The 21,786-nt window shown below is 36.5% G+C and overlaps 1 protein-coding gene across 2 annotated transcripts in view; it reads right to left on the reverse strand.

Moving 5' to 3' along the window:
• Positions 1 to 2,757: 2,757 nt before the first annotated feature.
• Positions 2,758 to 21,786, reverse strand: part of VTA1 (vesicle (multivesicular body) trafficking 1) — a 52,514-nt gene continuing 33,485 nt past the window's right edge. The window contains exons 5-8 of one of the 2 annotated variants that reach the window (XM_006834614.1): positions 18,257 to 18,368; positions 15,365 to 15,541; positions 9,389 to 9,469; positions 2,758 to 2,990 (exon numbers count right to left, since the gene is read on the reverse strand). In XM_006834614.1, coding sequence (XP_006834677.1) covers positions 2,845 to 2,990; positions 9,389 to 9,469; positions 15,365 to 15,541; positions 18,257 to 18,368 — 516 coding nt within the window. In that variant the 3' untranslated portion in view covers positions 2,758 to 2,844. The remainder of the gene's footprint in view (positions 2,991 to 9,388; positions 9,470 to 15,364; positions 15,542 to 18,256; positions 18,369 to 21,786) is intronic. The other variant, XM_006834615.1, reaches the window with a different exon arrangement.

Below are 21,786 nucleotides of genomic sequence, written 5' to 3' on the forward strand. Positions count from 1 at the left end.
CCTCCCAGACTTTCAATCCTTCTGATTTGGGTGAAGTTATACCACTTCAAACTTAGAGACTCAGAATCACCTGCAGGGTTTGCTAAAACACAGAAAGCTGAGAAAACCTGTCCTCTCCCCTCAAACTTTCTGACTGGGTAGGACTGGGATTGGGCTTGAGGCCCGCATTTCTAATAATATCCCTTAAGTACTGATAGAAGGAAATTCATAATATGCTTTCTACTGGGTTTGCCCATTTTCCTCCATCAGATTGTTTAACGTAGCAAGTTTGTTTGGTTTTGTGCTATATTCTGTGCAAAGGACAATGCCAGACACATAGTAGTTATTCAATAACTACATGCTGAATAAATACATGGAAACTGCTTATTCTAGCATTATAGCAGAGATTTTCTTCTAACTTTGATAGATTTTATATGAAGAAAGACAAACATAAAGTTAGAAAAACATTATATACTTCAATCTCCTCATGCAAAAGGCATTTCAAAGAACTGGGCAACAAACAACTAGGATTTCCTGATACTTGGGAAAATAACTTACTATTAACAATTGACATAATCACTATTAACATGAAAAACCAAATCCATTGCCACTAAGTTGATTCATAATGACCCTATGATGTTGTTGTTCATTGCCATTTAGTCAGTTCTAAGTCAGTGACCTTGTGGTCAGCAGTCAAATGTTTATCCTACAGTGCCATACCAGGACAACTATAGTGCAGGGTAAAACTGCTCCGTAGGGTTTCCAAGGCTGTACCCATTACTGAAGCGGACTGCCAATCTGTGTCCGCAAAGTGGCGGATGGGTTTGAGCCACTGAACTTTCCATTAGAAGCTAAGTGCTCAATCACTGTTATCACCTGGGTTCCTAACTGTAACATTACTACTACTAATTAATGTTTACTGAATGTCACCATGATAACCATGCTATGCACGTTATCATTTTCTCATGACAAACTCTGAGGTGGCTTGTGGTACCGCTTCCATTTTGCAGAGGCAGGGCTCTGTTACAGCGAGTCTCCCCCGCCCTCAGTGGATTCTCTGGCTTCTCCTCAGTGTCCTCCCACCTAGGAGGCTACAGGCAGGGAGTGGAAACGGAGGCAGAGGTTTACTTCATTAGTGTTCAGACAGGCTAAGGTTCAGACAAGCACATTAAAATTTGCTGAACTTATTTACCTTGTGTAACACAAAAGACAAATCCTAGTTATTTTTCTACAATAAGGTTCTAGAGAACTATGGGGAATAATGGATTTCTACATGTAAATGCTGACCCTACAAATGATATAAAAATTCAGTCGTGAAGATATAAAAATGTTTCTCAGGAAGCATTTTTTTTGAGGAGACACCTTTTTTTGGGCAATAATTCAGAATAATTTGCTCTGTCTGAATATGTAGTCTACCAAATGATGCAAAATAGCACTACATGTATGTAAAGAAAATGTGAAATTATGAGTTAATAATTTATTACTCTTAGAACCAGAGTCAATAAACTTCTTCAAAGCCAGATAGCAAATATTTTCGATTTGGAAGCCATTTCGTTCTGTTGTCATGGAAATCTACCACAGACAAACATAAATTAATGGGTGTGGTTGTGTTCCTATAAAATTTTATTATTTATGTACATAACATGTTCTATAGTTTGTTGCTATTTGTGTTAATAGGAATTCTATAATCCTAGTGGAATGAGTGAAATGGACCAAATCATTTTCAGGTAAATAACTTAAATGTATATTTTTTCAGTTGTTTTGTCTCAAAGCTATATCCATATTCATATAACTTAGCACAGTGACTTAAAAGTAAAGACACTTCTAGTATATGAATCAAAACAGACATCTGGCTCTACAGTTAAGGAGAGTTTGTTAAAAGAACGTTTGTATTTATTTTTACACAGCACAAATGCAGGTGACACTGTAAATCTGGTTCCCCACAAACTTATAAAGTTAACAACTCAGAGTCTAAATTCTTAAGAATCTGCATCACTCACCTTAAGTATATACTCTCTGGGATCCATTAGCAGCAGAGGAGAAACCTTAACTTAAAGCACCAAGTTTCCAGGCATCCCTACAAATGTCTTTTTCATTCTCTAATACATGCAGTCAAACCACCTAGGAAGCAAATACCAATTCACCTTTGTTAATCTTTGATCAACACCCTAAGCTTTGGGAACCCAGTCTTATTCTTAGGCTTTAACATGGTGAGTCTCCGTCGTCTTTAGTTTGTTATATGTCCTTCCATGACATTTTAAAATTTTCAATGCAGTTCTATTTAACATCACTGTAAGTGGAGTTGCGAACATAATTTCTTATAGAGTCAGTCATTCAAACAGCTTAGGGACATTCTTATCCATTTTAGATGGCTTTAGGAAAACAGAAACATGATTGTTCATGTAGGGTGTTCTAGAAACACTTACTTTTAAAAGTTAAAATTTAGAATTTTATAGCAAAGCAAGTATGGACTGTTTCTTCTAGCATTATAGACAGAAACCAAAACAACAAATTCCCTTATTATATGTAAATAAAGGTACAAAACTTAGCTCCGATATGCATTTTATAGATGTGGGTTTCATTTTCCAAAGTAGGGTGCAATGGGTATTTTCAGGGTCTTGCCTAATACTAGCTAGCTCTATATACCCAGAGACTCATTATTGGATCCACAAAATGGACAATGAAAACTGGCTGAGAGTGCTGATCAATGCTTCCACAGGAAACCTGACACACAGAGTTCATTGCCATGTTCAATGGACCTGAAGTTTTCCTTAAAACTGCTCTTGAGAGGCTGAAGAGAGAGCAGCCGCCTGTTATTTCTTTAGGCTCCAAATACACGACTCTATTGTACAAAGGTTTCGTTCTTCATTCTCTGCCTGTCGTCAGCAACTTGAGAGCCTTCTGTAGATTCTGCACAGCTGTGCTCACATCTTCATACTGCAAAGCACTGCCAGCATATTTGCAGTATTTCTGAGCTCTAGCAAAATCCTCAGGTGTTAGACGAATGTCCCCTAGAAGAAAAGGATACTTCATGTTTTCATTCAAAACTTTGGACAAGATTTTAGGGTATATTAAAACATTAAGAAGGCTTTCTTTCCTCCTCTTTTTTGCTACCCTCAGTTGTATTTAGATAGTATTCTTCTTGCTTTTTAAGATTTGGTTATCACTAATATAAACCACAGATATGTCAATACATAGCTTATTCAAGTAGGATTTTTCCTTTTAGAAGCAAATAACTAAAAGCTTGTATATCTTGGCAAGTTAATTGTAAAACAAGCATCATCTCTGTGAAACAAGCAGTTTTGGCATTTATGCCAAAATCACTGACCATTTCTCTTCTTGAAACAATACACACAGACTAAACCATTCAACCTTCATTTGAACTACAATATAAATATGACTCAATAAAAATGAATAACAAACTTTATACAATGACAAAATTCTTTTGAAAGCATGAAAATATAGTACATTTTATACCGTCCAGATTAAAACAAAACCCAAAACCCTAAGGCTTAATATTAAATTTCATAGCATTAAAATATGAAGTCCAACATGTAAGCAAAAGCAAGTTATTTCTTAAAAATTTATCCTTACCAAGTCTCAAAGCATAAAATTAAAACTTTGAAATTACTTAAGTTAAAGACTTCAAAGTCAGTAGCAATACCAGTTATTATGATATTAAATAATGATCCAAATGAATATTTGCTAAATTTTTCAAAAGAGTATTGCTACAGTACGTCCCAAAGTATCTAGTCCAGGGTCAGGCTTGCAGTAGGATTCAATACCTTTCTTAAAATATAAGAAGTTCTTTTATCGATTATAGAGATAATACAATCACTTACCTATGTAATGGCAGTACTGTATGCTAAAATTAGTAATTCTTCAAATGTTTGCTGAATTAGTATGAAAGACTATATAAATATTTGGACCTTACTATTATGAATCAGAAATTATACAGTACAATGTTACCAGAAACGATTTTGATTTCCTTGAATTGTTTTAAGATCAATCAACTAGTTAAAAGTACTTATATTAAAACAAAAACCCACAAAAACAAAAATATAGTTTCTTCACAATTCTACTTTTTGCATTTTGGTGACTTGACAAAAAACAAACAAAAAATACAACCACACTGCAGTTCTGAGGACAACTCAGGGCAGGCTAGCTTTCATTTGTTTATTTTTCTGGAAAATATCTGAGTTTATTTTAAAGGTTATTCCAAATATGTTAAAGTTCTAGTCACATAGTATACAGCACTAAGTGCAGAGAAACCTTTAAAAATCAAGTGTAGCTTAACACTGTACATTATGCGTTTCCAGAGTCTATCCTCCAATCTCACACATGGCATGGGTCCAGAATTTACTGGACTCGCTGGAAGAAAGCCCAAATGAGCAACATCAATCTTATTGTTACAGCATTAGCTTTAGTACTGTTTTGCTGACACATAACATATTTATTAATAAGATAAAATTTGTGTTGTAGCAAGAACTGTTACTATTTTAATTTTTGTAGGCTAAACTTATTCACCAATGATGACACTATTTTAAAACACAAATATGCATTTTACATTGAAATTATTCGTAAAATACAAATAAAAACACTTTAACAGAAAATATAATCCCATATATATTTATAATGCATATATGACATATATAGTTTAGCAACATTTACAACAAATTAACAACTAAAATACATTACATAATAATGGCACTATAGATTTAGACTATATACTTAATGACTTAGATGTTAAGACTTATTTTCTAAAATTAAACATAAAAGAATTAAAAAAAACATGTCAAATTTTTGTTGCAACATTCCAGGCTTCCCTTCATTTAAAATATACCCTGGTCAAGTCATAGTAATAATAAAATATGTGAACTAAACCTTTAAATTATATTAAAACAAATCTGTCTATTTTTTTAAATTCGCATTTAAAACCTTAACAGAGAAAACTGAAAAGACATTAAGAAGAAAAAACACATTTTAGGAAGAGAAGAATTGCTCAATTTCAGTTAATCTGACTTTATATTTACAAAAGTAAATTCAGGCTAATGTAGCAAAATAAAAACATTCTTCCCTAAATGAAAATGTACTTTTTTTACTTGAGGCCAAATTAGAAGAAAAAAAGCATAAGGTGGGCCTGCTTGGGCTGCTACCCACAAGGTCAGCAGTTTGAAACTACCAGCTGTTCCGCAGGAGAAAGACGAGGCTTTCTGCTCCCATACAGATTTAGAGCCTCGGAAACCCTGTACAAGGTCGCTATGAGCTGGAACTGACTCCACAGCACATAACCACCACCACCAAATACTGTTTAAATGGTTAGAAAGGTTATCGTCTGTATCTCTTCTGAATTCTTGTGCTGATGAGTTCCAAAATGGACTATGGACAAGGCCGTATTTATCACGCAGCTTCTTTACTCCATCAGGAGACAGGACAAGAACAGAACAGATAAGAAGAGCTCTATCTACTACTCAAGGTCTATTCTGCAGCAAGATGAAGATAAGCGAGCCTGGGTCAGCACTGGATCCAAGATAAGAGTCCTGACTGTAAGGAGGAATCCCTGCATGCTCAGCTGACACAAGCTACTGTTTCCATGGTTGATTTTTCTGATGCCATGGTGTTTAGAAACTTTATTCTGTTTAGGAGTTCTGAGGAGTCCTGGTGTAGCACTACAGAATAAAGCACTTGACTGCCAAAAGTCTGTTTGAACCGCAAGTTCAAACTCACCAGCTGCTCCTTGTAACCGTGTACAGAGTCGCTATGAGTTGGAACCGACTCAACAACAGTTAACAACAACAGTTCTGAAATCCTTATGTCAAGGGATTGGATAACTTAATCCCACTCTATTAATGCACAGGAGATAGGCAGAATTTGTAAGGGAACTCTATGATCTACATTAAATCTTTGTGATGAATAGAAAGCACCGTGGTGAATCCTAATATACAGGCAGGCCACTTAATAACAATAACAATAGTAGTGATGAGTGCAGTTACAAGTTTGTTATGGCAGACACTGCACTACATACTTTTTAGATATTATTCCATTTAATTCTCAAAACACTTTGCTATTCAAACCCAGAAGATGTATAAGATACACAATACCCCAAGTCTCTCTACCTCTGCAATTCCACTCTCCACCTGAGCCAGGTGCAAATCCACTGCAAATGCCTACTATATAGCAGGCACTGTCCCAGTAGTTAGGAATATCATAAACAAAACAGACAAAAATCCTTGTACTAATGGGGCTTACATTCTAGACTGGGATGACAAACATTCTACATATTTTGTATTGTATTGTTGTTAGGTGCTGTCGAATCAGTTTCAACTCATAGCAACCCTGTATAGGGTTTCCGAGGAGTGATTGGTGAGCTTGAACCGCCGACCTTGCGGTTTAAACTGACTTTGCAGTCCAGCGCATTAACCCGCAGAGCTACGCCAGGGCTCAAAATAGAAATACAGTTGTTGTTAAGTGCCACTGAGACAGTTCCAACTCACAGTGCCAAGGAGTAGCTGGTAGGTATGAGCCGCTGACGCTGTGGTTAACAGTAAAGTGCATATCCTACAGCATCACACCAGGAGCTTTGTACTATATTCAAGGGGGATAAGGAGAAAGCACTGAGTGAGGGAAAGCAGCAGGAAAAGGCTACAAGGAGTGTTAGGGGAGCTGGGTACAGTTCATGGATGCAGTCTGCAATCTGTGCAGCCTCCCGAAGTCCCCAGCGCATATACACACAAATGTAGACAGAGAAACATAAAATTCTGGTTGGAATGTTTGTTTCCTACACAGAATCATGCTATACATAATGTTCTACAATTGTTTTTTTAACTTAATATGTCTAAGAGATCTTTTCATGTGACAACTACAATATTTTTTTAAGTGTGCATTCTAGGAGTTCTGGCATGGTGCTGCTGCGGGATATGCACTGGATAGCTAAGCCACCAGTTGCTCCTCTGAAATGCTACACAGGGTTGCTATGAGTTGGAACTGACTTGGCGGCACTTAACAACAATATATACTATTCTATAGGATGAATATACTATAAATAATTAATCACTTTTCCATTAATAATGGGAGGTGGAGATTGTTTCTTTTTTGTCATCCCTACAGTAACAGTACAAAGGAGCCCTGATTGTACTGTACCCACTAACCAGCAGTTCAAACCCATCAGGTGCTTTGCGGGAGAACGAAGAGGCTTTCTGCTCCCATAAAGATTGACAGCATCAGAGTCACATGAGGAGGAATCAACTTGGTGGCAGTGAAGGGTTCATTTTGGAAACTATATACAAAGAGATACCAAGAGCCCTGTGGGTTAAGCGTTGGGCTGCTAACTACATAGTTAGTAGTTCAACCCATCAGTCACTATGCAGGCGAAGCATGAGGCTGTATGCTCCCGCATTTAGTCTCAGAAACCCTATATAAGATCACTACTAGTTGGAATCAACTTGACGACAGTGGTTCTAATGAACAATTCTGAAATAAATACACATTTTGTTCCCATGTGCAAGTATTTCTTTAAGATTGATTCCTAGAAGTCAGTGGCGTAGCTGGGTCAACACATATACATTTGCTATTAGGCTAGTGACAATGCTAGTGAGAAAAGTTTGACCGATTTATATTCCCACCAACAATATGAAGTGTTTGTTTCCCTAGACCTTCATTTATACTGTAGATTATCAGTGCTTACTCTCTATTTCCATATGCATTATCATAAAGCTAAACACACTTTAGTTCTCAATTTTAATCATTATCAGTGACATTTGATAGCTTTTCATATGGCCATTAGACATTTGCATTATCTGTTTAAAATCTCTGTCAATTTTTCCCTACTGAGTTGAATTTTACTCATTCATTTTTAGGAGCTTTCTATATATGCTCCGGACATTGATTCATTATTATTAAAGAAAGAAAATTATTTTCCAATCTATCAGCAGCATTTTAACAATGCACTTGGGTTAAGTGAGGGATCGGTTGCAGTATGTTTATTGCTTTAAACATGTCAAACATGGTAAGATATAAAGGAGACCCAAGAATTCTGAGACAAGGATCTAATGTAATTTTTTTCTTGTTAGCTAATTGTTCAAACATCATTTTGGAATATATATTCCAAATATGTATCTTTCCAAATAGCATGGAAATTAAATAAAGGGTTAAGATCTAAATGTCATTTGGGTTTATATATCTAAAATTATTTTGTTTTCACACCTGATAGTTTGGTTCAGTAAAGAATCCCAGGGTTCTGATTCTAAAAAGGACACTAATTTTACATGATTAACTACTCTTACTCCTGAAACCATGTTAAAGGTAGTGGAAGCAATTTCACCTTAGAACATTTACACTGGAGGCTAGGAAGCTCATCTGTTCAGAGAACCTTGGGGAGATTATGCGAGTGGATGGTGGTGGGTCTTTACTACATCTAAGAAAAAGCAACTAGTCTCATAACCTTGCCCCTATACAAAAAACATGTCTCAAAAACTGTAGAAGGAACTGTCTAGACAGGACTCCCAAGGTAGGTGGTCCCTCTCCTAAGAAAGTTTCTTCATGGGAGATTGAAAAATCAAGTGAGACAAAACTTGCAGACATAATATTTCCTCTAACGGAAACCCACAGTAGCTTACTAAGAGTATCTATATTAATTTCTTTATTCAAAATATAACAACACTAAATCTCACCAGACATAGAAGTTAAACAAACTCACTGAATGAGATAAACAAATACAACAGACAAGTAAGGGACTGGGGGAGATCAATCAGAAAATTAGGAAACAGTAAAATTAACAAAGCAACCACCTATCTATGATACAACTAAAATAATACTTCTCAAAGATCTCTTGGAGGATGTTTCAAAGAGTTCGTGGAAAATTTCCATTATATCTCAATTCCATTTTCCATGAACTTTTTGAAGCCTTCTTATAGTTTCAATAATGGTCAGGACCGCTCTACTTGTTATTACGGGTGCTGTGGACTTGGTTCCAACTCATCCCGACCCTATGCACACAGAATTTGCTGCCTGGTCCTGTACCATTCTCCCGTTTCTGATGCTTCTCTCTCCTTGGTTAATCGATAACAGCACAGCTAAGGAAGGTTGTTATCACAGTACATAGTAGTCTTAAACTTCTAAAGGAATCTGCTGGCATTAGCTTCCATGCCAGTTTTGGTTACATGTGTGTCCCATTGTATCCAGCAATAATGCACAAAGGAATGCCATTTTGTTTTGGCAGTTTGGGCCGTATGAAAATCTTGCTTCCACTTGAGAATCCAGTTAACAAAGGCATTCAAGGAAATATCTTTTGAATTACTTAGATATTCAAGTTTGAAAAAAAACATCTGCATATATGGCATCTCTATGGCAATATTGCAAAATAACACTCCAAACAAGAGATCCAATGTTTCTCACACAACAGCGGACTTACCCTGGGAAACTGTATTGAAAAGTGCCGGATCAATGGCTGGAATAGTCTGTGGAGTAGGTTGGATAGTATTACTTGTTACACCTGCAAATCAGAGAAGCACAAAAGGTTGAACAGTATTACACTCTTTAATTCCACACTGAGAGAGTATACAAAATATCATGGAATTTCATTACTTCACTTACTTTCTTAAAAAAAATTAATGGATTCTAATTTGATGTACTTATTTGATGTTGATGGTTGGTGAGAAAAACATTCATGTGCTGACTATACATTTTATTATGTATTTTATTTGTCACTATCAAGTTTGTCTACTACTTCAACTTGCTTTTGAATTAGAGCTTACCAAACATCTACCTGTCAAAGGAACTGACTCCCTCAATTCGGTTTAACTTCTTAAAGACAGATAGATAGATAGCTGCAATTTAATGGGCTCTGACTTTTGAGTCCTTAATACAGTAGAAAGAAGCATTGTTTGCTCTACATCTTCCTCACAATCCCCAGCATGTCTGAATCCACTGTAGTAGTTGTCGTATCATCTCATGTAACTGATGGTCTCCTACAACCTCGCTGGCCCTCTACCTACCTTCACTAAACAAGATGCCCACAGCAAGTGAGCCAAACAATATTCTGTTGTGATTTATAAGGTTTTTTGTTTTTTTGGCTAATCTTTGGGTAGATAACCAGGTCTTTCTTCTTAGTTTGTCTTGGTCTGGAAACTTGGATGAAACATGTCCATGATACTCCTTCCTATATCCATAATAGTATTTGAAATAATCCTGTCCATAACAGCATTTGAAATATAGCTTCCCGCATCAGAGCCACATCCAAGTTACAAAAGTACAACAAACTGACCCATTGAACCGGTAGTAGTTTAACTTCCTAGCCAATTCAATAATTTTTGGCATATGCTACATACTGTTGAGTTGGTTCCAAATCATAGCGACTCTGTAAAGGGTTTCCAAGGAGCAGCTGGTGGGTTTGAACTGCCAACCTGGTGGCTAGCTGGCCAATGCTTATCCTACACTGCCAACACCAGGAGTCCCTAATATGGGATATTTTGCTCCAGTTAATAGATTACCTTTGAAGAGTGACTTTGTAGTAAAGATAGTAAGAAGGAACAGAGGAAATGGAGACAATGGAACATTTCTAAGTAAACACATACTTTACGAGAATTCCAGAATGGTGATTGCACAATGGCTGAACTGAAGTTTTAAGGTATATTTTGGGAGGTCTGAAATGTTGACTTTTATGGACCTCCCCACCCTATGCAAGGGAGAAAATATTTTAAATAGTCAATTTTATCTCATTTAATCTTGTTTTACGGCAAATTAGTTTCATTTTTCATTCTTTGGCACTATTAAAAGCTGAAAATCATACCTTTTAATTAAAAGCTAAACTATTTTTTTTTTTTTTTTAAATACAAAAGATCATAGGTGACGAGCCTGTTTTTCTCATTCCTATCCCATGCAATTTTGAGGCTATTACCAATTTCTCAGTCACCTTTTCGTGCACACAAGTGTGTGTGACTCCAGCCCAGTCTACACTTACCAATGCTTTGCTAGTAATCTGGGTTCTACCTAAATTCTTCACATAAACTACATTTCTGGAAACAGTGCACTATTATATTATAGTTGGCATCTTGCATTAACATTTCAATGCTTATTTGTAACTTTCCATGTGGTCCTGGACGATAAAGCCCTGGCCCACAAGGTCAGTTTGAACAGAAAGGTTGGTGGTTCAAACCCATCGCCGCTCCTTGGAAACCCTATACAAGTTGTTATGGGTCGGAACCAACTTGATGGCACTTAATAGCAGCAACAATTAAATAAGCAGGATTTATAAGAATTAAATGCAGAAATTAAAGGAGATAAATTTATTTAGCAGAATTTCATTTCAGTTCTATGTTTTTTTTTTAAAAGAGGTGGCCTAGATCTTATTAAGTATTTGTAGGGTAGACTGTTGTTCCACATGTGCCCAGCAGCAGAGGCAGAAGTTGCTGCCACTGAGCTTGTCTTGAAGAAGGGCTATCTTCTTGATAGCTCTCACATGTGCATGTTCACCAGGGCCTAGTCCACTAGCTCAGCACGAGAACATGAGCCCATGTAAACCTGTTATGTTATACAATATGTTGATATTTTCATTTTTTGAGATGGCCAACATCTAGTTTATTTTTCATTCTTTCTTGATTTGGACAGGTTTTATCTGTCAGTTTGCAAAAGGGTTGCAGCCCTCCCATAAATAGTTTTTGTTGTTGTTAAGTGCCATTGAGTTGGTTCCGATTCATAGTGACCCTATATACGGTTTTCAAAGAGTGGCTGGTGGGTTTGAACTACTGACCTTGTGGTTCAGTGCTTATCCTACAGCATCATACTAGGACTTCTTATAAACAGTATGTTGGGATAATTTGACCAAAATGACACTTCTTGGGAAATCAAAATTCTAAGAAATTTCGTCTTTTCCATTATTTAAAAGAGGAAGAAAAAAAAAAAAAAAAACGTGTTCACAAGTAATTTCTAGTTAATTTTTTTCCTAGCATATTAATATGACTTCTTGTTGTTAAGAACTGTCTAGTCGGTTCCAACTCACAGAGACCCTGTGTAGGTTTTCCAAGGAGTGGCTGGTAGGTTTGAAATTTTGGCCTTGAGATAAACAATCCAATGCTTAGCCTATAACACAACACCAGGACTCTGATATAATTAGTACACATCAAAGAATTAAACATTAAAAGATTTATAACTAAATACTAAATTGTTCTACTGACTAAATTCTGTGGGGACCCAGAGCAGAGAGAAATGGGTACTGGTTAGAAATGACAAAGACTGATCCACGAGATGTAATGAAATAGCACTCTGATTGATGATGGAGAGGTAGAGAAAAAGGAAGAGAGACACGCTTGCTCATAGCAAAGGCAAGACCATGGGAAGACAGGATGAACTGAAACCTGAGTATACTCCTGGAGCATGGCACTGACAGAAACGGCTAGGTCAGAATATGAACAACTTTAAAAGCCTGACAGATCTCAAATGCAGCACTAATAACCCTAACAACAACATAATAACCAGGTAAGTTTCCAATTTATGTGTGAGGCGAACACAAGTCCACATTACTAATTTTAAAATTCCATTCTTAAATATATATTTATTTAGAACTGAGGCATTTCCTTAATATTGTTGACTATAAAAAGAATGCTTCAAGAGAAAGAAAAAACACATGCTTACATAGAACATGAGGGGGCTTCCAAAAGTTCATAGAAAAATTGCATTATCTTCTATTTCCATTTTTCCATCAACTTTTAGAGGCACCACTGTATTTACACTGTGGTTAAAGCATAAGAGGCAAACAGTTGCTTGTTTAAACAATCACCATTCCTCTCCTCTTTGCACCCCCTTTGCTTTTTTGAGGAAGAACTAAAAACTGTATATTAGTACATACTATTCTTCTTAGCTATCTTAAGGATTTCCCTTTGATAAAACTGCATCCTGGACCTTTATATGAGAGAAAGTAAATTATTTTTAAAGTGAGTAAGAGGGGAAACATCTGCTATATTTATAAACTAAAAATGTGATTTCATTTTCTATTAGGGAACTAAGATTTTTTTTTTTAAACTGTCTTAAATATAATAGAAACAATTTTGGGGAATAAGAACAGATGATTCCAACAATTTCAAGTAAACCAATCTTAAGAAGAAATATATTATCAGAAAAGTAGGTTTTGAATGGACAGGACTTTAGTTCCTTGGGAAAGGCATGTAGAAAAGAGGTGGTGAAAATAAGAACTACGGAAGATTTGGGCTCTAATTCTGGTTATGTTACTTACTAAGTATACTTGTATGTTTGTTTTCTTCAGATACTGTAACAGCTTAATCTCCTTAGAGTTTGCAACATTGGGGTACAACATCTAATACAGTTGCGACAAGCAATATGTACGCAAATTAGCCACGCTAATTATTTAAATACTAACTCCAAAAGGTTGTGTAAAACATGATTAGAACCTTATTCTAAAAAAGTTCTAAAGTTTTAAATCTAGCCCAAACCCTTTTTTGAGGAACAACAAAAGGCTCATACCAGAGTGAACTGAACTATGATTTGTTGATGCCAGAAACTTCCTGACGACTGCTGCTTGACATCAATCACAAGACATGATAGTTATTAGTTGGAACGTACGAAATTCCCAATTGTTTGTTGTTTTCACTTACAATTTCTTATACTTCAAGTACGTTGTTATTTCTCCTGCAAACATAATATATGTCTCTCTATATAAGATAAATGTGTATGAGTCCATATAACAACCCTGTCCTAAGGTATACTGTCCAAAGAAATCTTAAGGTCAGCATCCTGTCCCCTTGATTCACAAAATGATTTTGTTTTCATTAATTTACTATAAAATTCCCTGTCTTTCTTTGGCATAGAAATAGGAAGGAAGAGGGAAAAAAAAAAAAGGAAAAGGATGCTAATTTGTTGGACAGGACACATTTTGCATCAGGCATGGAAGTAGTCAACTTGTACAGTTTTCCCCTGCTAAGAACTTAAACAATCATGAGAAGTATGATTAATTTCATGTTAGGAAGAAAAAACTAAGCTAAGTTGAATAAACAATTGTATTTATGATTTAGCAAAGGGCAGAAACTAATAATTTATTAACCCTAAAATATATTTTATTCCTACAATGTAAACTCTGTTGTTGTTTTGTCTGCTGAGTTGGTTCCAACTCACAGCGACCCTGTACGGGATTTCCGAAAGTGGCTGGTGGGTCTCAACTGCTGACCCTGCAGTTACCAGTACAATGCTCATCATGCCACGTAAACTCCAGCGGGTTAATTAAAAAATATTTTTCTAAGGCAAACACTCCAAAGTAGGTTACGTTATCTCATGTATAATGGAAAATTCAATGCGAATAGTCCTACAAGATAATAAAATATTTAAAATCTTCCGTGAAAATTCACTTATAAAATTAATTCAAATTGGTTTATTAATATCATCATATAAACCACACAGCACTGAAAAGTCTGGGTAAATGTACAGAAGGATGACACAAGAGATCATTTGGGGTAAAATGGTGCTGGAAACTGAAAGTCAATGCAGCAATAGTGTTTTATGTGTTATGATGCTTATCATACCCTCAAGAGTATTCTAACTCTCAGGGACTGATCCTCCTTCTATCACTTAAGTACTCTGAAATGCTGCTGTGGTTTAGCACCATATGCTTGGACAAAAGTAAAAATTTAAGAGTATTTCCTGGGAAAAATAACAGCATAAAAAAATTAAATGCAAGATTTAAATTATGGTTTCATATGCCCTTTTGTGAAACTGTATTTAATTAATCTACTGACATTTATTTATTTATTGTTGTTGTTGTTAAGTGCCCTCAAATTGGTTCGGACTCATAGCAGCTCTGTATAGAGTTTCCAACGAGCAGCTGGTGGGTCTGAAATGTCGACCTTGTGGTTAGCAGTCAGTGTTTATCCTACGGTGCAACAGCCTGACTTTGCCATTTACTTATTACTGGAAACTGATTTTGACAAACCTCTGTATGGTGATAACACAGATGTCCAATACCAATTAATTCAAAGATAATAGATATCTCTTCCCTTATTATTTTTTAATCATGCTTTTCTCATGTTAAAACCATAGCCTGTCAGTGATTCCATTACAACTTTAAATGTCTCTGTTCCTCAAATCCTACTCTTGCCATCATCATCAGTAATGCTTGTGTCAAAGGCAGAGACAGAACAAGGCAAGAAAAGTCCAAAAATTCTAAGGGAATGAGGCAAGAAAAATCCCATCTTGGTATCCCAGTGAGACGCAGATGGACACATTCTATAAAAAAGACCTACTCGTTTCAGAGGTTTTCTTGGGAAACAGCAAACAGTAACACATATAAAAAGAACAGAAATGGTTCTGATTAAGGATATTATTTATCACTATAATGAGGCAGAGACATGACAGAAAGTACAGCTCGGCATGCGTTCACCCCTACCTGTGCTGTGAGGCACTTCTGCCGGTGTATTAGCTGGAGCGTGTGCGCCGGGAGGAATCTGTATCCCAGTGTAGCTGCTTGACGGCAGGCTGCTTGGGTCATACGTTGAAGAAGAGGATGGCTGCAGCGGTGGAGTGGGCAGAGAGGCTGCTCCAGCGTCTTCATTTTCTTCAACATCTATTGCTCAATATCGACACAATGTAAAACTAGGTATTCTAAAGCAGAAATAGCTAGTCTTACTCCGCTACACGCACGCAACAAACAGAACCTTCAAATGCAATGCTATAAACTGCCGGGTGATGAGTAGACCCTATCTCTTAAAGTAAGAGTTATCTTTTCCTTACTTCAAAATTTTAATTATTGCTGAAGAAAAAATGATCACTTCTTTTAAGGTAATACTTTCCCAAATCTGTAAATTATTTATATAGGGTACATTTTTCTTAAAGCTCATCCTTTAAACATGAAAAACGGAGGATATTTTTAGGTAAAACATTCTCATAGTTATGCTACTCAGTAAGATCTCTATTTTTCTGGTAGCTACCCTTTACTCAATATTCATTGTTTATTAGCTTAATTATTTCTGTCTTTGTTGTTTAAAATCAAAGGATGATATTTTATATTTAGCAATCTGAAAAGAAGAGCTAATGAGAAGGACCTTGTTTTAATAAGATTTAAAATCTATGCTATTAAAATATACTGTCTCATTAGCGGAATTTGAAAAGTACTTCAAGAGACTAAAACCTTGACAGTGTATTTAAATGACCAGCAGTTACTTTGGAAATCCTCATAATTTAAAATAAAATGTAGAGCAGCAAGTTAGAGCTACAGATTTATAAAATACGGTTGATTTTGCTGTTTTCTACCCAATTTTTTTTTTCATGTTTAAGAACATATTACATTTTCAATGTAGACATTTTAATAAACATAAGCAAGGAAGACTAATTCTATTAAATTTATACTTTATCTTGTTACATGCCATTGAGTCAATTCTGACTTATAACGATCCTGTAGAGGGTTCTGAAGGAGCAGCTGGTGGGTTTGAACAGTAGAGCTTATTGTTAGCAGTCAGGTGCTGAGCCTACAGTGCTACACCAGGTGTCTTCATATACGCTAATAGTACCACTTTCTCCTACACCAGAGAACTTTAACCTTTATTGCTTTATTTATAACTTTAACCTTTATAACTTTGATTCTGAGAAAGGGAAAAAACACTACTAAAGACACTGGAGAATGAATAAAAGTAGATAAAACCAGAGTGACGTTGGGCCCTGCAAAAGAAATGCCACCAGGAGAGGCTGGCCTTTATGTCATCTTCACTTGAGAACATTCAGCAATCTGTGAGTGTGCAGAACCAGAACGCCACCATTTTATTAGTCCCAGGAGGCTGGGAGCAAGAAGGTGAGAGTGAGAGGTGAGAGTAAGAGTGGAAGGAACTCTGGAAAAGAAGGAACTGTATGCAGAGAAGTATGACTTAACATGTGTCAACATAAACATATGATCCAGAACTGTCCATAAAAACTGAAGAGGACATTTCACAGGGCCTACAGAATGCAAGAGCTGTAAAGGCATAAACAAATGAGGAGCCAAGATTGTAAAGCATGACTGTATGACGAGGAATAGCTTTACCATGCTAACAACAAAGTTACTAAAAACATGTGGAAAAAAAGGGAAAAAGTAAAGACTGCAGAAAAAGACTCCAAGATGATCCAGATCCTGGAATTAGCAGAAAAACATTAAATCAGCAACTATAAATATATTTAAGGCAATAAATAAAAATAATAACTAAAGAAAGAGGGAAATCTTACCAGAAAAATACAAACTGTAAGGGAGGAGGAGGAGAAGTGAAAAACACAGAACTGACAGAAAGTGAAATTGTTTTTCTTTTCCATCAGATTAATGGGAAGGCCAAGAGAAATAATGCGACTCATTTTTACGTGATTAAATTTTGTAAAACTCACTTATGTGATTATTTTCTTGTCTACATCAAAGGAAGAAAAAGGAATGTACAAAAAACTGAGCAAATAATTGTATAGACAGTGGAAGATAAATATTATCATTTGCTTGAAAATTCATAAAAACAATCATATCTGGAAGAATCAAGAGAGCAATTACTTATTTGCATGTTGGGAAGATGAAGTAATGACAATATCCTGCATATTTTTATATCACCTTGAACTGTTGAGTCATGAGAATGTATTACTTAAAACAAACAAACAACACCTCAAATAGATACATACTCACTCCTCACTTAACTAACATGGGGAGGTACCAAAGATCAGGTCTTTAAGGGAAAATGGGCATTATGTGAAAATGGAGGTTGACCAGATCATATTACAAAAATGGAGGATGACTACATCACTCGATAACCACCAAATTACATCATTATATAACTGCTGAACCTCTGAGAATCATGGTCCAGCTATGCTGACACATAACTTTACCCATCACAGTCAGCTTTACTGTTTATTACCTTGATGTTTGTTAGTCAGACGTAGGTCCCTGATGCACATAGTCAGACTGTAGATGTCTTATTATTGTCATAACTGCAAAATGTCAGATAATGATATAGTTGATAAGTGATGAGTAGGTGTGCAGTATTGTTTGTAGTTTGGAAGCATTTTACAAATTATAAATGGATTGCCTTTCTTATAAAGGAATGAAAACGAACTAGAAGTAGCAGATACTGAAACAATTTTGTTGATATGAACAGAAGACACAACTTGGCTTTAATCTCTCTCCATCCTGAAAATTATAAACTACACCTAGTTTTCATTGATTCTGGACTGATGAGGGATACAAAAGTTTACAGTTCTTTTTGAAAACTTTGAGTAAGAATATACTGAAGAATTTGATTTTTCTAAATCATTTTACTTAAAACAAATAAATACATACCATTATCTTCTTCATCAATTCCAACAGGTCCTGCTTGAGGAGTCTCACCGTTCTTTAAACAATTATGGATATATGTTGCCTTCCACCTTGCATACTTTCTGTGTTTTACATTCTAAAAGAGAACAGTTTTACATTTGAATGGCAGTCTGTGGTAAAGAAATAAAATGAAAATATAAATATATGACACACTATCCATATTTCTGTGATAAAATCTACTTTTGCATGGGGGAACTCTGAAGGAGTTTGGCAATCTCGCCCCACCCCCATGTCTGGATTCTACCACAGGCTTTGTTGTGTTGTTATTGTTAAGTGCTGTCAAGTTGGTTTCGACTCACAGTGACTCTGCACAGGGTGTCTACAGAACATCTGGTGAGTTTGAACCGTAGACCTTGTGGTTCAAACTAATCTCGTAGTCGAGTGCTTACCCTACAGTGCCACACCAGGACTTCTAGGGCTACAGAAAATTTATGAAAAATGACCTTACTGAAAACCTATGCCCAAGTATCATATGATGGTTTCATCTTTCAGACACTGTCTAGAATGGAAATATGGGCAGGACAGAACCAGACTAAACGGAGTTTGAAAATTAAACACCAAAGGTAAGATTGAATTATTTTTGCTTAGAAGAAAAAAACGGTCTGTTAAATTCTATAAAAATAAATGGAAAACTGTGACGCTGTAGGCTAGGCACTGGACTACTAACTGCAAGGTCGGTGGTGCAAACCTACCAGTCACTCCTCGGAAACCCTATACAGGGCTGCTATGAGTCACAACTGACTTGAGAGCATTAACAACAAGATACCATAGTGGGTAAAGGCAACAGATAGACAAATACTAACCTGATAGTTGAGCATATGACCGGGCTCCAAAAGTTCAGGAAACTTCAATGACCTTTGTATTCCATTTTCCATGAACTTTTTAAAGTCCCTTTTTACTTGGCTATCTAGCTTGTGTTGTTGTTATGTGCTTTCAAGTCGTTTCTGACTCATAGTGACCCTGTATAGGGTCTCCGAGGAGCAGCTGGTGAGTTTGAACCACTGACCTTGAAGTCCAGTGCTTTTCCTACAGCGCCACATCAGGACTCCATCTATTTAATAAGGAGTGCTGGTGGTACTACAGGATAAGCAATATACTGTTAACCATAAGGTTGGCAGTTTAAATCAACCAGCTACTCGTGGGAGAAACAAAGCTTTAACAGTGACTCTGAGGCCCTATAAAAGGGCGCTATTAGTCAGAACTGACTTGACAGCACGTAACAACAAAAGCGACAGTAATATAGGTAAGAAACCCTGGTAAGATTGTAGGTTAAGTTTGGGGCTGCAAATTATAACGTCAGAGGTTCAAATCCATCAGCTGCTCCTTGGGATTTCTGCTCCTGCAAAGATTTACAGCCTCAAAAATTCTATACAGGGTTGTTATGAGTCAGAACTGACTCTGGCACTTAACAACAACAAAAACAAGGAGTCAGAATTGACTTGAGAGCAGTGGATTTGATTTGGTTTGGGTATGCTACTTAATACCTCATTATTTCAATTCTTTAAAAAGGAGAAAATGATATTCTGATTCATTACACAGTGAAACATGACTGAAGAAATCTGTTAGTTGCCTCTTCCCCGTCTTAAAATGTCTGCTGAACCCCCAAGCCCATGACCACTGAGTTGATTTCAACTCAGTGACCTTGTATAGGGTCTCAGACACTGTAAATCTCTACTGGAGAGACAATCGAGTTGATTCCAACTCACAGTGACCTTGTATAGGATCTCAGACACTGTAAAGCTCTACTGGAGAGACAGCCCCATCTGTCTCCTTAACAGTGGCTTGTAGGGTTGAACTGCCATTCTTGCCATAAGCAGCCCAATGCTTGCCATATAACGAACTTTTACTTTGAAAGCTAGCACATTACCCACTGCCATCAATTCAATCCACCTCATGGCAACCTATGTTGGAGTACCAAGGCTATAAATCTTTGTGGGAGCAAAAAGCCCCCTCTTCCTCCCATTGAGCAGTAATCGGATTCAAGCTGTTTATCTTGCAATTGGCAGCTCAACATATAATCCACCACACCACCAGGGATAAAAGAGTAAGATCTCTTATAATTTTGGGTAGGCTGAGATTTTTAATTTATACTTTCAACTGGCCTTGATAAAATTCAATAGCTTTGGCATCAGCTCAAAGCTTATTAGAAATGCAGAATTTTTAAAGCCCAAATGATTTACTGGACCAAATCGCTAATAAAATATCCCAGATGTTATGTGTGTACATTAAAAGTTGAGTGTACAATTTTATTATGTTGAAAACTTAAGTGTTGGGAGTAGGTTATGGAGTCCTGATGTGGTGCACCGGACAGCAAGGTTGGTTTGAACCCTACCAGCCACTTCTCAGAAACCCTATACGGGATCCTGTGAGTCAGAACCAACTGAACAGCACTGAACAACAACATTATGAGCATTGGCAGTGTAGTTATGTGTTGGGCTGCTAGCTACCAGCCACTTGGAAGAACGATTGAGGGTATTTTTGCTCCTGTAAAGATTATTGCCTCGGAAATGCTATACAGGGTCACTGTGAGTTGGAAGGACTCGAAGGTATTATATAGCAATGCTATATAGCAGCTACATGATCTATGATAGGACTCCTGGCTATGCATTGGTTAAAGCATTTGGTTGTTATCTGAAAGGTCAGCTATTCAAACCCACCAGCTGCTCTGAAGGTGATAAGTGTGGACTCTGCTTTCCATACACTCTATGGGCTAGTCCTGCTTTGTCCTCTATGAGTTGGAGACAACTGGATGGCAATGGCTATTACAACAGTAAACTGTTGAGTCAGTTCTGACTCTAGTGACTATAAAAAGTTTTCAAGGAGTGGCTGGTGGGTTTGAACTGAGGACCTTTTGGTTAGTAGTCCAGTTTTTATCCTACAAGCACCACACTAGGCAGGACTTCAACAATACAAGAAGACATCAATAAGTACAAATACATCACAGGATCTGGATTGTTAGTGCAATAGTCTATAATGTGAAATTCTCTAACGTTCTAAGCAAAAAAACATTGCCACTGAGTCGATTCTGATTCAGTAACCTTATAGGATAGAGTCGAACTGCTCCATACAGTTTCGAGGTTCTAAGTCTTTACAGAAGCAGGCGGCTTCCTTTTCTCCTACACAGCAGCTGCTGGTTTTGAACTGCCAACCTTCTAGTTAACAGACTAAAGCTTAACCCACTGTGCCACCAGGGATCCTTCAGTGTTCTAAGAATGACTAGTATAGAAATAAAAAGATGACCCCAAAGTTGATGAATTTGTATCACATTTTATTTCTCCTTTCTTATTAAACATTCCTCATATATTCTATGTTCACAAAATATTCCATATAGTCACTCCCATTTTCTTCCAATTACAATCATTTTGTTCTGCTTCACAAAAAAGAATGTCAACAATTATTATTTTTTTTTAAATGTTTTATTGTGAATTATGTGACAGTTTACATGGGAGAACATTAGCTTTATATTCATTCTAGTGTATATCGTTTCATTGCCA

This window comes from Chrysochloris asiatica, unplaced genomic scaffold (genome assembly GCF_000296735.1).
Source record: "Chrysochloris asiatica unplaced genomic scaffold, ChrAsi1.0 scaffold00013, whole genome shotgun sequence".
In the NCBI taxonomy this organism is placed as follows: Eukaryota; Metazoa; Chordata; class Mammalia; order Afrosoricida; family Chrysochloridae; genus Chrysochloris; species Chrysochloris asiatica.